The sequence below is a fragment of the Engraulis encrasicolus genome, chromosome 7 (assembly GCF_034702125.1).
Source record: "Engraulis encrasicolus isolate BLACKSEA-1 chromosome 7, IST_EnEncr_1.0, whole genome shotgun sequence".
NCBI lineage: Eukaryota > Metazoa > Chordata > Actinopteri > Clupeiformes > Engraulidae > Engraulis > Engraulis encrasicolus.
Genome location: NC_085863.1, coordinates 53,416,807 through 53,430,889, shown reverse-complemented (window position 1 = coordinate 53,430,889; position 14,083 = coordinate 53,416,807). Strand labels below are relative to the sequence as shown.

At 41.7% G+C, this 14,083-nt stretch overlaps 2 protein-coding genes across 2 annotated transcripts in view; one reads left to right on the top strand and one right to left on the bottom strand.

Moving 5' to 3' along the window:
• Positions 1-14,083, bottom strand: part of c1qc (complement component 1, q subcomponent, C chain) — a 116,503-nt gene that overhangs the window by 65,325 nt on the left and 37,095 nt on the right. The window lies entirely within an intron of this gene.
• trpc6a (transient receptor potential cation channel, subfamily C, member 6a) lies at positions 4,606-13,972 on the top strand. The gene is made up of 12 exons (XM_063202645.1): positions 4,606-4,932; positions 5,686-6,451; positions 7,018-7,197; positions 7,478-7,642; positions 8,074-8,290; positions 8,569-8,796; positions 9,234-9,498; positions 9,929-10,124; positions 10,451-10,660; positions 10,931-10,993; positions 12,571-12,646; positions 12,745-13,972. Exons 1-12 carry the CDS (start codon positions 4,799-4,801, stop codon positions 12,861-12,863), a joined length of 2,619 nt encoding a protein of 872 aa, XP_063058715.1. The 5' UTR covers positions 4,606-4,798; the 3' UTR covers positions 12,864-13,972.

Here is a 14,083-nt window from a genome sequence, read left to right as displayed (position 1 = left end):
TCACTTAACAGTTAATTCAGCATTCAAATAGTTTAATTTAACGCCAAAATCCAATGGGATCATAGAGTATATAGTGCATGTGTTCTGAGAGTGTTAAATGAAGACTGCATTTTTTTTACTGATGGTCATGGTCACAGCATGGCACATTGACTGAGATTGACTGAGTCCTCGGTTTAAAATAGAACATGTTACACAGGTTTGGGCACACTGTTTCATACTCTCGACTACATTGCCATTGAAACGGCATTCTTTGCAAGTGACTACCAGGAGGCACATTTCCCTCTGGAGCAATATGGTTTACAGTAATTGGCTTGGTAAGGGATGTGGACATACATGTTATAGAGCAGTATATTGTTCTTACGAACTGAAATAGTTTGTCCATGTGTTTTTACAATTGGAAGTACATATGACTGAATGAGTCACCAATTATTGTGAAACTTGATTGTCTGGACGCAGGATTCCAGTTGATCCCAATGCCTCCATTTAAGGTGGAAAATGGAGTCTATTGTCAAGTGCACTTTGAGATTGTGGTTGAGATGTTGAAATAGTTTCAAGAATTGAGTGTGTCCATTGAAGTTCTACTTGCAATGTGGTCACCTAAACTATGTGCACGCTGCCTGTAAGATATGTACAGTATGTCGTGTATGACAAAATACGTGGGCCTACATGTGGTTATTTATTTTGTACAATACCTATTGTTACTATGTTATGGTGACCCATGCTGTACATGAGGAAATAGTAGGGTATTAGCCTACTTTTAAAATGTGTTTTTTGGGGCTTTTACACATTCATTTATTCTGGACAGTATCATGAGAAAGTGTGACAGGAAATGAGTGGGAGAGCAAGAAAGGGGAAGAATCAGCAAATTACCTCGTGTTGGAATCGAACTCGAGTCGCCGGCAAAATGATACATCATCCTAGCTCATGGAGCCACAGCTCACCCACAGTAGGCCATGGCTAAGTTAGTGTGATATGAGTACTTTTTTTGAAAGTGTATTTTGATGTTAACCATTTCGAAACAGCCACATAGTAAGAGACATGATATTCTTCCCATAACCTTCTACCTCCTAAATACAGTTCACTAATCAGCTATCTCTGGCATGTCATTGCCAGAGTCACAACTAATGTCCTGCTCTTGTTGTAGATATACTCTGTTATTTTTGTCAATCAAAACCTCTCTGTTCAATAATTAATACATGCTTTCCATTGTCTAAATGTAAATACCAAAATGTGTTCCTGCTTTGATATTGTATAATTACAGTTGACATGTGCTTGCTGTTGTGAGTTTGTCTTACTGTACTGTAGGTGCTCGTCTGATTGACCCAAGTGGAGTACTTGGGGGCGACAGCCATTGTAAACATTGCACAGTTGTCCCCCCCCCTCCCCATGTCTGAGAACCTAAGCAGTGCTTCTAAAGAGTCCAAACATGTCTGTCTTTAGTGCACAGCACAGTATGCACTGCCGGCAGGGGCTGTTAAATTATGTAACAGGGGGGTTGTTTAGGGTTGTTTATAAACGTAAAGGAACATCCACTGATGCTACACACTTGTGATAACGGATGGAGGAGACTTGCAATGAGTCATGAGGACACGCCAAAGGTGACTATAGTACGTGCTCGGCGAAAGGGCACTGCTCCGTGTGATTAAACAGAGAGGAAAAGAGACAGCATCATTTATTTGTTTTTGTAGCGTTAAAAATAGTTCAGCTCAGACACTGTCTCAGGCTGTCATTAGTGTACTGGTAAAGGTCTTTATGCGCCATGTGGCTTAGTGAAGGCAGTGGCAAACTTTCTGCCAGTTTTGATGAGTAACAGTTGATACTAGAGACTTCATTACAAGTACGACACGAGTGACTAAGTTTTAGGGCCAGAGTTTAACAAGTGTGTTCAAGTCATCAATCATGGGTACTCGGGGTATGTAGCCTGTCCCCGGAAGCAGGGGTGTCGTTCAGGGGGGTAAAGTGTGACTGAGTCACCAGGGCCCCATGTATGTAGGGGGCCCACACACAGTCCAGTTTATGAAGACATTTGGCTGAGGGGGTCCATTGGAGCTGATTGTACATAGGGCCCAAACTTTGCTGCTATGCCCCTGCCTGGAAGACTAAGTCACAGCAAACACCATCTGTGCCCTCTGCTTTATATTCCACACATAATATTATGTATAATAAATGATTATTTATTGCATAATATGTCATGCAGGGAAATCAGCAGGAAATCAGTGCTAGTATTTCCACGATCGGCCATTGCCTGATTGGGTCTTCCGGCTGCGGTTGTATTGTGTTTAGATTAAGGATGGTGATTAGGCATCCCAGGAGAGCAGGGGGACATCAGGCTGTTTCCCAGAGCATCTATTTTGGTAACGTCGGAGGAGAATGTAAAGAAAAGCACCCCTACATGACTCAAAAACACATGCTGCTCACTTCCGCCATCAGTAGCCCTTCAATGACTCAGAATTTGCTTCACCATGAGAAAATATGACTAATATTATTACAGTGTTATTATCTTTACCCTCCCATAGGATCAAGTGAACAGTATATGACTGTTTTTAATAAAGCTAATTTAATTTAACTCACATGTACATGACATGTACATCCAGCCTCATCAAAAAAGCTCTCTCATGAGTTAATTTTACTAGTTTGAGACAAACTGGTGATTTCTTAATGGTTTCCCCCTTAAATCCACTTCAGAGGAAAGAAAAAAAGCGTCTGCAGTGCAATATATCATTTCATTTTTCCTAGAAAGACTAAATGAAGACTGCAGTATTTTAAAAATGAACTTGAATCTTTCTCTGGGGACTCTGGAGTTATTAATATCTGAACATTTTTTGATGAAGGGGTGCAAGTTTTCAAGGCTTTCTCCCCTCAGTCTTCACTATTCAGCCTAAATGTTGGCCTCATACTTGTTGGAGATGAATGCGGACCCTGATAGTGACGGCTACTGAGTAGAGTTGAAAGAAACTCTTCTACTGTGTGTGCGTGCATGCGTGTGTGTGTGTGTGTGTGTGTGTGTGTGTGTGTGTGTGTGTGTGTGTGTGTGTGTGTGTGTGTGTGTGTGTGTATGTGTGTGTGTGTGTGTGGTCCTTGAGTGGCTCTGCCCATTGGCTTTTCTTTAGCAGTGTAAATAACAGGAGCAGGGTCACTGACGACGTTGGCCAGGCCCTGGACAAAGACATCTGAAAGGGTCCCCAAAATCCATTCATAAAACGTCATGAGAACCCAATTATGGGCCCTCTCTCTCCCAGGGGCCCGGGACAACTGACCCCTTTATCATCCACCCAACTCCCCTGAACAGGAGAATAATGTGTGTACACAGTGGGCCCTTCTCCTGAGTTGCTATTTTCAGAGAAGAATGCATTTTTTCCCTTCTTTGCCAGAGACTAAACAAAATGTTCCATCTGTAGTGAGGCGTTGATGATTAGGGTGCCTTTGTGACGTCCCTGAGATGCTCTGATGCACAAAATTAATGTAACTTCAGGACATGACACAGGAGACAATGTGGGCCTATGTGGCGCCACCTGTGACAAAAAAACTGGACATTTTGAACCCAATTGTGCATTTTGCTTGTAAGCAATGACATCCTTCATTTAGTGTCCAAAATACATTTCCTTGGGAGAGAGTGACCATTAAAAAGTGGTACAATCAGGTGAAACCGTGTTTTCACCTGCTTCACTATGTTTTAACAAGACAATGTCGTAACACTTGACATCACAGAAAGCGCAGCCAGAAACCCTTGGCAAAACCGATCGGTGATTGACGAGTGCAAAGATCAAACACTCTCTCTCTAAATCTCAGCTGTTTGTAGAATTACACCGAGGCCAACAAAACTCTTTGGCAAGGGTGAGCCTTGGAGGAGGGGCCAAAAATAAAAGTTGAAAACAGCTGCGATGGTCATCAGTTTTGAGGACATGCGAGAGAATATGACAGCGCAACCAAGACGGTGGCTTCCCATGACCTTCTCTCTGAGTCGACCTCCTGACCCCTCAGCCATGTCCTATCCCCACGGATCTGGCCTTGAGGCTGACACACACACACACACACACACACACACACACACACACACACACACACACACACACACACACACACACACACACACACGTAGCCAACATGGTGCTCATCACTGAGTACATTCATTTGGTCAGAACAGAATTCCACTGAGACAATTTCCCACACTTGATTCACTGCTCACACAGAGTTTTCCTTAAGCCCACAGGAAATGCAGTTTTACTGGTAAATGCAAGGCAAGCTCAGAAAAATTTCAAGGGCACATGGCGTAGGCTTATATTGGCTACCCAGTGTTTTATTTATAACTGGCTAAACAATGTTAACAATGGCAAATGTTTATAAACTGTAATAACCTCAACTGAAAAAAGTTATGGCTGTCCTCAAAAAAAAAAAAAAAAACTTGTTTTTTTTCAGTGCAATTAAGTCATTAGATGCACGTAATTTTGTCAATTACAATTAGCCCCCTCCCCACCCCCACGATATTGTCATGACATGAAATGACATAACTATTGATCTGTCGACACTTACACAGGTACGCGGCTCAGAGAGATTTGTTGTGTGAAAGTGCGATTGTTAAATGGCTCATTTATTCCAGCACGCGCTACAAGAACACAGCATTCCACGGAGAGTTCTGTTCTTTCTCAGGACTGTCGCAGATCGGAGATTAGACAAGAGGGGCGACCGCTGTGGGCATGACCATGTACATCAGTTATAGCGGGCTGTTTGGAGCAGGTTTGGGGATGTCAGGTCTTGTACTCACTTAAACTTTTTTTCCCCAAATTCCAACTTAACCGAAATGAACCACCAGCGAAAAGTTTCACATGAAAATCAGTCTCAGTCGCGTAAGATTGAAAAACGGATAAGAAGTCGAGAACACCTTCTGATGAATGCTGATTTCGGAGAGGATGGCTGCTACCAGGGGCTTCAGATGTAAGTACATGGAACAATTTACCCACACACATGTACTTCACACCGTATAGATGGACGCGTTAATCTGTCATGTCAGATGGTTTACAATGTTTTTTCTCGGTTTACATTACGCATTCAGTTTTTTCTACATCCCAATGACCAGAGACGTTACATCAGAGTGTAGCTTAATTAAAACACGAACAAAATGCAAAGTAAACAGTTTAAACTCCTCAGAGGATGTGCGTGTGACGTCTTATGACAGCAATAATAGACACAACACATCTGCAGAGACAGGTTTGGTGACAGGTTGTTTAAAGCGAAACAGCTTGCTCATCGTTTAAAGTGCGCATGGTTTTCTTAAACTGTCCAAGAAGAGAAGAAAGAGAAAAAATGTAAAGAAATGAAATGAGATGTACATTCCACGTTACATGTACTTGGGTCATGAATGGAGCATTTAATTTTTTTTTTTTTTTTAATCATAGTGCCACTGGCACACTTGGATAGGTACATTCCAAGAGTGCTTTCAAAGGGCACACCAATTTCAAATACCTTTTATTTCCCAAACCTTTATATATAGGCCTATTCTGAAACTATATATGATTATATATGCTGTACGATTATGATTATGTATGAAATTATAAAATGAACATTTGTTTTTTTTTGTACAGTACATTATTAGATTGCTTATGTGACACAACATATGTAGGCCTATATGTATATTGTTTGCATATTGCGTATTGTGTTGTATATATTGTATTTTGTATGTGTTAACAGGCCGGGGATCACTGACAGCCAGACGTTGGCCTGGCAGAATCTGGCCAAGAGCAGAAGGCAGGCTGTGCGAGGGGCGGCGTACATGTTCAACCCCGAGCCCTACAGCCTCACAGAGGTGGAGGAGCGCCTGCTGGACGCGGCTGAATATGGAAACATCCCAGTGGTGCGCCGGATGCTGGCGGAGATACCTGACCTCAACGTCAACTGTGTGGACTACATGGGCCAGAATGCATTGCAGCTGGCCGTGGCCAATGAACACCTAGAGGTGACAGAGCTGCTGCTGAAGAAGCACAACCTTGCTCGCATTGGAGACGCCTTGTTGCTGGCCATCAGCAAAGGTTACATCCGGATTGTGGAGGCCATCCTGAACCATCCGGCCTTCTCTGACGGCCACAGACTGAGGGTGTCCCCCAGCCAGGTCGCCATGTTGGATGACTTCTTTGCCTATGATGAAGATGGCACACGCTTCTCCCATGACGTCACGCCCATCATCCTGGCAGCCCACTGCCACGCGTACGAGATAGTACACATACTGCTTAGGAAAGGCGCTCGGATCGAGCAGCCCCACGACTACTTCTGTGACTGTGACACCTGTAACTACCATCAGAAGTATGATTCGTTCAGTCACTCGAGGTCGCGCATCAATGCCTACAAAGGCCTGGCCAGCCCCGCCTATCTCTCGCTGTCCAATGAGGATCCTGTGCTGGCAGCCTTGGAGCTGAGCAATGAGCTGGCCTCCCTGGCCAACATTGAGAAAGAGTTTAAGGTAAGCTAAATATGATTGGTAAAACACCAACTGATGTGAATGTTCCATGATACATTCGGGATACATGGTCATTTTCTTAAAACAATATAGGAAGCCTAAAAGCCCTGAGCCAGCAAGGACACTATTTTCACAAGTTCATTGCTTATTAACTCACCTTATCCCCTTAGCGCAGAGCCTATGTTATAACCTTACTGTCACCATAGTTGTAAGGACTATCTCTTTATCTGTTAATTAAGGCTTTCGGTACTGTCATAGCAATGTCGTGATGATGTAGTTGAGTATTTTCAGCAAATAGTGAATAAGCCCGCCGGCGACCCCATCTGCAGTAAGAGGCTACAAGTTTAGTTGTAAGTGGGTATCTTCTTGAAAAAGCTTAAAGCTCCAAGAAGTCAATTTAAACCCTCAGTCTACACCCTTTCGATAACATGACCTTGATGAATGAGAATCTTCAAACTATTAACTTGGTTTCAATTTGCACCATTTATTTCATTATGCACTCTGATGTTACAGCTGTTTGACACTTCACTGTTGTATTTGTTATAAAAAAAATCACTGTTTCCTCTCAGAACGATTACAAGAGACTGTCTATTCAGTGCAAAGACTTTGTTGTGGGGCTTCTGGACTTGTGCAGGAGCACAGAGGAAGTGGAGGCCATTTTGAATGGTGAGGTTGACGAGACTGCTGAGTTACCTGGGCGACCAAGCTTCATTCGACTAAAGCTGGCCCTCAAATATGAGCTGAAGAAGGTAAACAACTGTAATTTCTTTATAACTCTTTTATAACTCGTACTTTCTCCTGATCCTGGTGGTGGTGGTGGTGGTTAAGAAGCAACAGCATTTGTGAAAATTGAATTTCCAGAAATTACAAAAAAAATGCTGAGAGTTGTGCTTCAAATGGGTAGTGTGCAGACCTACCTCTTTCAATTGTCTGACACTATTGTCTGGCACCTGTGAAAAATCACTTCGGATGTGCCCCTACCGAAAACAGTTACATTAAAAATGTACCTCTGTTTTGTTATTGGTACAGTTTGTCGCCCATCCAAACTGTCAGCAACAGCTGTTATCCATCTGGTACGAGAATGTGGCTGGGCTGAGGCAGCAGACAACAGGAGTGATGGTACTGGTAGTTCTCGCTGTCGCCATTGGCCTTCCAGTCCTGGCCGTTGTGTATTGGATCATGCCATGCAGTAAGGTCTTTGAATTTTGTTATGTTCCTTGATATGATTGAAACTTTTTGTAGTTCAATATTAAAGCGATACCAGGCTATTTCTGGAGATAAGCTTGTGCTGAATAATTGAGTTTGATCTTTCTCCTGTACTTCCAGTCATTTTCTGTGTCTGGCTGTGCAAATTCTACCTCCAAATGAGAGGTATGGTGCCTGATTCAATGATGATCGGTAGCATGGAACTAGAAGTAACATTACCAAACTAAGAGAATGGCTGGAGGTACAGTAGAAACATTCAACTCAAGTATTTAAGTCAAGGGGAGGTATGAGCTTATTTCCTGAAATAATGCAGTATCACTTTAATGTCTATGTAACACAGTGCTATGTAACACATTGTCTGAAATGTCAGTCTCAACCTCAACCAATGTTAGTAATGCTATTCTGTGACCTTTCAACAGTTGGGGAAGATTATGCGTGGTCCTTTCCTCAAGTTTGTGGCCCATGCTGCTTCGTTTACGATGTTTCTTGGACTTCTTGTGCTAAATGGTGCAGACCGCTTTGATGGTACAAAGCTCTTGCCAAACATGACGGTCCACGACAGGCCCGCCCAGTTGTTCCGGATGAAGACAACCCCTTTCACTTGGATGGAAATACTCATCATTTCCTGGGTCATCGGTCAGTCTCAGAGTCCTACTAAGACCACCTCATTAAAAACATATAGCTTTTTTTTCAAGTTCAAGTTCAAGTTTGTCACATATTGAGCAGTACATATAGGCCTAGCCAGTCGTGAAATTTGCATGTAGAAATCAATGTCACCCACACTGATCTTTTTTGCTTTTGTATTATACTTCACCTGAGCAAGAGTTGCCAGTGAGGAAAAGAGTTGATGTCAATCCCTGACCAAAAATGTGCCACTTATTTTACTGTAATTTAACTGTAACCCACTCTGTCAGGAATGGTTTGGGCCGAGTGCAAGGAGATTTGGAGCCAAGGGCCAAGGGAGTATCTAACTGAGCCATGGAACATGTTGGATTTTGGGATGTTGGCCATCTTTGTGGCATCCTTCATCGCACGCTTCATGGCGTTTTGGCACGCCTACGCGGCACAGAGCTTTGTAGACAGTCACTGGACGGATCTGACAAACGTAACTCTGCCCCCAGAGATTGCATATTTCCAGCTACGTGAGTGTTCGTAACCTTTCATGAAGATGTTATAACCTTACTGTTCCCAAAATTGTAATTACCACGTCTTGCTTTGTTACTTAGGATTCCTGGCAATGTATGTCATTGCAATGTTGTTAAGATGTAGATAAGATTTTTCAGCAGGCAGTGAATGGCATCACCTGCGATCCCATCTGAATGAAAAGGGTTTGAAAAGACCACTGTCATAAATTAGCTGTTAGCAGAATGGCAATGTGGTCATAATGTATTACCAGAGATTTGGTCCTATTACTAAAGTAATATAGTAGTACTATGGCAGTAAAGTCTTTCAATAACTTGTACAGCGTTCCACTGGTGCACAGTATGCAACTACATTAGACATTGAACATGTTATTTAATTGGCTGTGTCCCTGCCCTTGGCCCCACTAAATGTAGCCTATATTATTTTGCAATTGCAGCTCGAATCGACTGGCTACCGTCGGATCCCCAGATATTGTCTGAGGGTCTGTACGCCATTGCGGTGGTGCTGAGTTTCTCAAGGATCGCTTACATCCTGCCAGCCAATGAGGCCTTTGGGCCACTGCAGATCTCCTTAGGGAGGACGGTGAAGGACATCTTCAAGTTCATGGTCATCTTCATCCTGGTCTTTCTGGCCTTCATGATTGGCATGTTCAATCTCTTCTCATACTACCTTGGAGCAAAGCAAAACGAAGCCTTCACAACGTGAGTACATAGAGATTTGCTTTTTGTTGTTTTCCTTTGGGAGCCCTTTCCAAGAACCTACTCTATGCTAGTAAGCATAAACTGTGCTGAAAAATGATTTAATACTGTAAGGTCTTGCGAGATACACAGCTGGACAATTCTCTTAAATAAATTATAGATTTCTCATATCTCTGTCAAATCACAACTATGGTGTTTTTCTGTACTCATTTCGAGAGGAGTAATTTCAGTCCATGTTTTTTTGGTATGGCCAGCTGAGATGGCTAACATAAACAGGTCTTGTATTAAGGAGGAACATCTGCATTGACGTTTTACTGTTTATCTTTGAACAATCTCAAATATGCTGTAGACCTACTTTACTTTCATTTACAGGTAACAGTGAGGGCAGAACTTCCCTTGCTGTAACTTGTTTGGTTGTATTTATGTTTTTCAGTGTGGAGGAGAGCTTCAAAACATTATTTTGGGCCATATTTGGACTATCAGAAGTGAAGTCCGTCATCCTCAACACGGGGCATAAATTTATTGAGAACACTGGCTATGTGCTTTATGGAGTGTACAATGTCACCGTGGTTATAGTCTTACTCAACATGCTCATTGCAATGATCAACAGCTCATTTCAAGAAATAGAGGTACGGTTTCATTATGCACTCAGATATCATTTCTTTTCATTATTATGCCAAGGATAGTCAATGACGAACTTGACAAACCAAAAGCTCTAAAAACAGAAATAACACAAGAAAGATGGAGAATCACGTGTTAACAACTCCAGATCTAAAGATTAACTGATGAACTGTCCATTAGATTAATGCAACCAATAACAACTAAATGATTGATGATAGATAACATTCATAATTTATACATGACTGAAAGTGCTTGTAATCACATAGCAGTATATTTTTGTGTCCCTCCTTCTTGTTCATTCTTGTGACTTCGCCCTTCATTCTCATGGGGACAGGATGACGCAGATGTGGAGTGGAAATTTGCACGAGCCAAGCTGTGGTTCACCTACTTCGAGGAGGGCAGGACGCTTCCAGTCCCCTTCAACTTGGTGCCAAGTCCCAAGTCTATGCTGACTCTGGCCAACGGGATCAAGACGCTGACCCTGGCCCTGGTTAACAGAGAGTGGAGCACCGAGAACGAGAAGGCTGAGTGTGAACTGAATGAGGTTTGTGTTTATGCATCAGGCACAGGGAAGCTGACAGGGGAGGGAAAAAAGGGGTGAGATTCACAGGCCCAGGGGGCCCCAGCATTGGGTCCTCATTTTATTGTATGCCGGCCGGGCCCGAGCAAAGATGTCAGCGGCCCTGATTAGGCATTCCTCCTCTTGTGTGAGCCAGGTGTCGTCTGCAGATGTCAAACATCTCATATGTTTGTAAGAAGTGTGTTTTGTGGTCTGTTTAGTCATGTGCATGAGGTATGTGCTTCTCCCCCGCAGCTAAGCGAGCGAGGCAAAGCCCCACAGAGAGATCCGAGCCCAGAGCGTCCCACACGATATCAGGTATTTAAATCAATAGATCTCATATTGCTTACTGTAGGTAAGAATTATTTGGCTATTTCCTTGCTGAGAACGTATTAATTATGCACTACTTACATAGTGTTGTCAGTATTTACTGAGAACCATTACTTGGCCATCCTGAGCTGTTGTGTGTTCCAGACTGTGGTTCTACTGTGCGCTACAGCACACTGCAGTAAAGTAGATTTCATAAACTGTGTCTGGAAGTGCAATAACAACAAAACTTAAAGGTGCACTGTGTAATATTTTCAGTAGTTTAATTCCAGAATTCATGCTGCCCAATCAGAAATGTTACCTTTTCCACAAATACTTCCACCACCATCAAATTCTAAGTATTAATTATGACTGGAAAAATGGCGCTTCTCATGCATGAAAAGGGGGATCTTCTTCATGGTCCGCCATTTTGAATTTACAGAAATAGACATTTTTAGCTGCAAAACGTACTGTACTTTGGTCATACTAGTAAATATTAGTTCATTGTTTAGCCGTCTGCTCGCTCTAAGCGATCCCAGTCAAGACTGTTCTCTCTTGTTGTTCCTCAATGGTGGAACAGCCTCCCAGAGGCAGCAAGACAAGGCCCATCTCTTTCAGCCTTCATGAAGCAAGTAAAAACTCTTCTCTTTCGTGACTATCTAATACACTAATGCTTGAACTGCGTATGTGTGTGTTTGTATTCTACTTAACCTTGTGTTAACGTACCTTAAAAAATCTAATCCCGCTTAGCATCTGCACTTGTTGTTCTGTATATTTCCTGTGCAATTTGTTTTTACTAGTGATGTCAGCTATGATTATCTCCTCGATTGTAAGTCGCTTTGGTTTTTAAAAAAAAAAAAAAGCGTCAAATGTAATGTAAAAAATAAAAGATCCAATTTGGCAGTAGACAGCACAATTTCAAAGCAAAGTTGCAATACCTAGTCTGGCCACCATCCTACACAGTGCACCTTTAAATTGCAGACTAAAGTAATGTATGTGATGAATGATTTGTCTGATATGGAAGCCAAGACTCACCTATTTTACCTTGTTCTTGCTTAATTGTAAATTGTAAGAGTACTAAGGCTGTAACGATACACTCAACTCACGATTTGGTTCGTATCACGATTTTTAACCTACGGTTTGATACACCCCACGATTTCACATTTGCCAACATTATAAAATAAAATGACAAATAAGAACTATGAAAGTTCATAGGTAGAATATTTTACAAGAGGCTAATAACAATGTTAAAACGTTTAAATATAATAATCATGATGATTTGAAGCTTGGAAGCACTATCACGTCATATCATGTGTTTTTTTCTGAACTGATGGGTAACAAAACTTGGAAAGGGCATATCACGATACTGCTTCCTTGTATTGCGATACAGTATCGTGACACTGTGTATCACGATTTGTAGGTTCGATACAATATCGTTACAGCCCTAAAGAGTACATTGTTCTAGTGAGAGAAGTGCATCGCGAGTCATAATCCTTCAGGCTTACTTCTCAAATACAGTTCTTGGGTCACAAAAATGGCAAAGATGAAAATATTCAGTGACACAAAAAATGTAATTCTCTTTTTTACAGAAGATCATGAAGCGCCTTATCAAGCGTTATATCATAAAATCACAATGTGATAAAGAGAGTGACGAAATCAATGAAGGTAAAGATTTTTTTTGTCTGAGATACCCTGCTGGCTTTGCTTGAGACTGTTAGAACACAAACCACTCGGATAAACTAATACAATGTATTGGTCTACAGGAGAGCTTAAAGAAATTAAACAGGATATATCAAGCTTACGCTTCGAGCTACTGGAGGAGAAGAATTACAGCTTGGACGACCTCGGCAAACTCATCAGGCGGCTTGAGGAGAAGTTGTGAAGCTGTAAGGTCCACGAATGACCTGCTGGCTTTACCCATGAACTTCTGCTCAGCAAATCCGGCCGTGTCAATACAACACTTTCAGTGTTAAAATAACACTCATCGTGTTGGTCCCATTATTGAAGTGTTCCATTAACACGGCAAACATTTACTGTCTGGAGATGGCAAACGGTGGCCAGAGGCCAAGTGCCTACTCCATGTCAAAGGTCATCACCACCAGCTTGATTTTGTAGCAACTAATGCTTCACTGCAGTGCAGTGCATCCATTCAAGGACATATAAGTCTGGTGAGATTGTTGTCTCCCCTTTTCGGTTCACAAGCAGAAGCAAATTACCAACATGAACAACAAAACGGGATGTTGGTTGTACCAAAGGTTGGTACAGTGGCTGAGCCTTTGTTAAAGGTGCACTGTGTAATGTTTCCAGGATTCATGCTACCCATTCACTAATGTTACGTTTTTCATGAATACTTACGACCACCACCAATGGTCCTCCATTTTGAATTTCCAGAAATAGAAATGTCTAGCTGCAAAACGTACTGTACTTTGGTTATACTAGTAACTATTGGTTTATTATTTAGTATTCATAACAAGATCAAATTTGGTAATAGGCAGCACAGTTTCAACGAGCAGCATAGTTGCAGTACCCCATTTTGGCCACATTCAACACAGTGCACCTTTAACTCAACAGTATATGCTGTGGCAAAATTACTTTCACTGTTTCTCTTTGACACAGGAAAACTGGATTTCCCATTTACTTAAAAGTTTACACAGTTCATTTAATAAAAGTAATAAGTAATGCACAGATAAGCCTTACAATTATATTGATGTAAACATGTAAAAAGTGTCTATTGCTTTGGATTTTTTAAAATGCAATTTAAGCCAAGTACTCATGTAATATATTTTCACTATGCAACTTAATTTAAACAATATGGTAACTGATAACTTGCACTATGTACAACTTACTCTATTGTTTAATTCACTGGAAATACATTTTCCACATTGGTACCTTATGCCTTATATCTCCCTGTCCTTGAATGGTTGTACGTTGTTGTCTGTGAATGGTTATTGGATTTCCACATAAAATGTGTTAATAAAGAACAAGTTTGTTTTCCACAGCTTTTGTTTCCAAAGTCATATTATGCTCCTAACAGCATAAACAGATAGTATGGGACAAGTTCTTCACCAGGCAATCAAATATTGTGAGCACTGGTCTGATGCC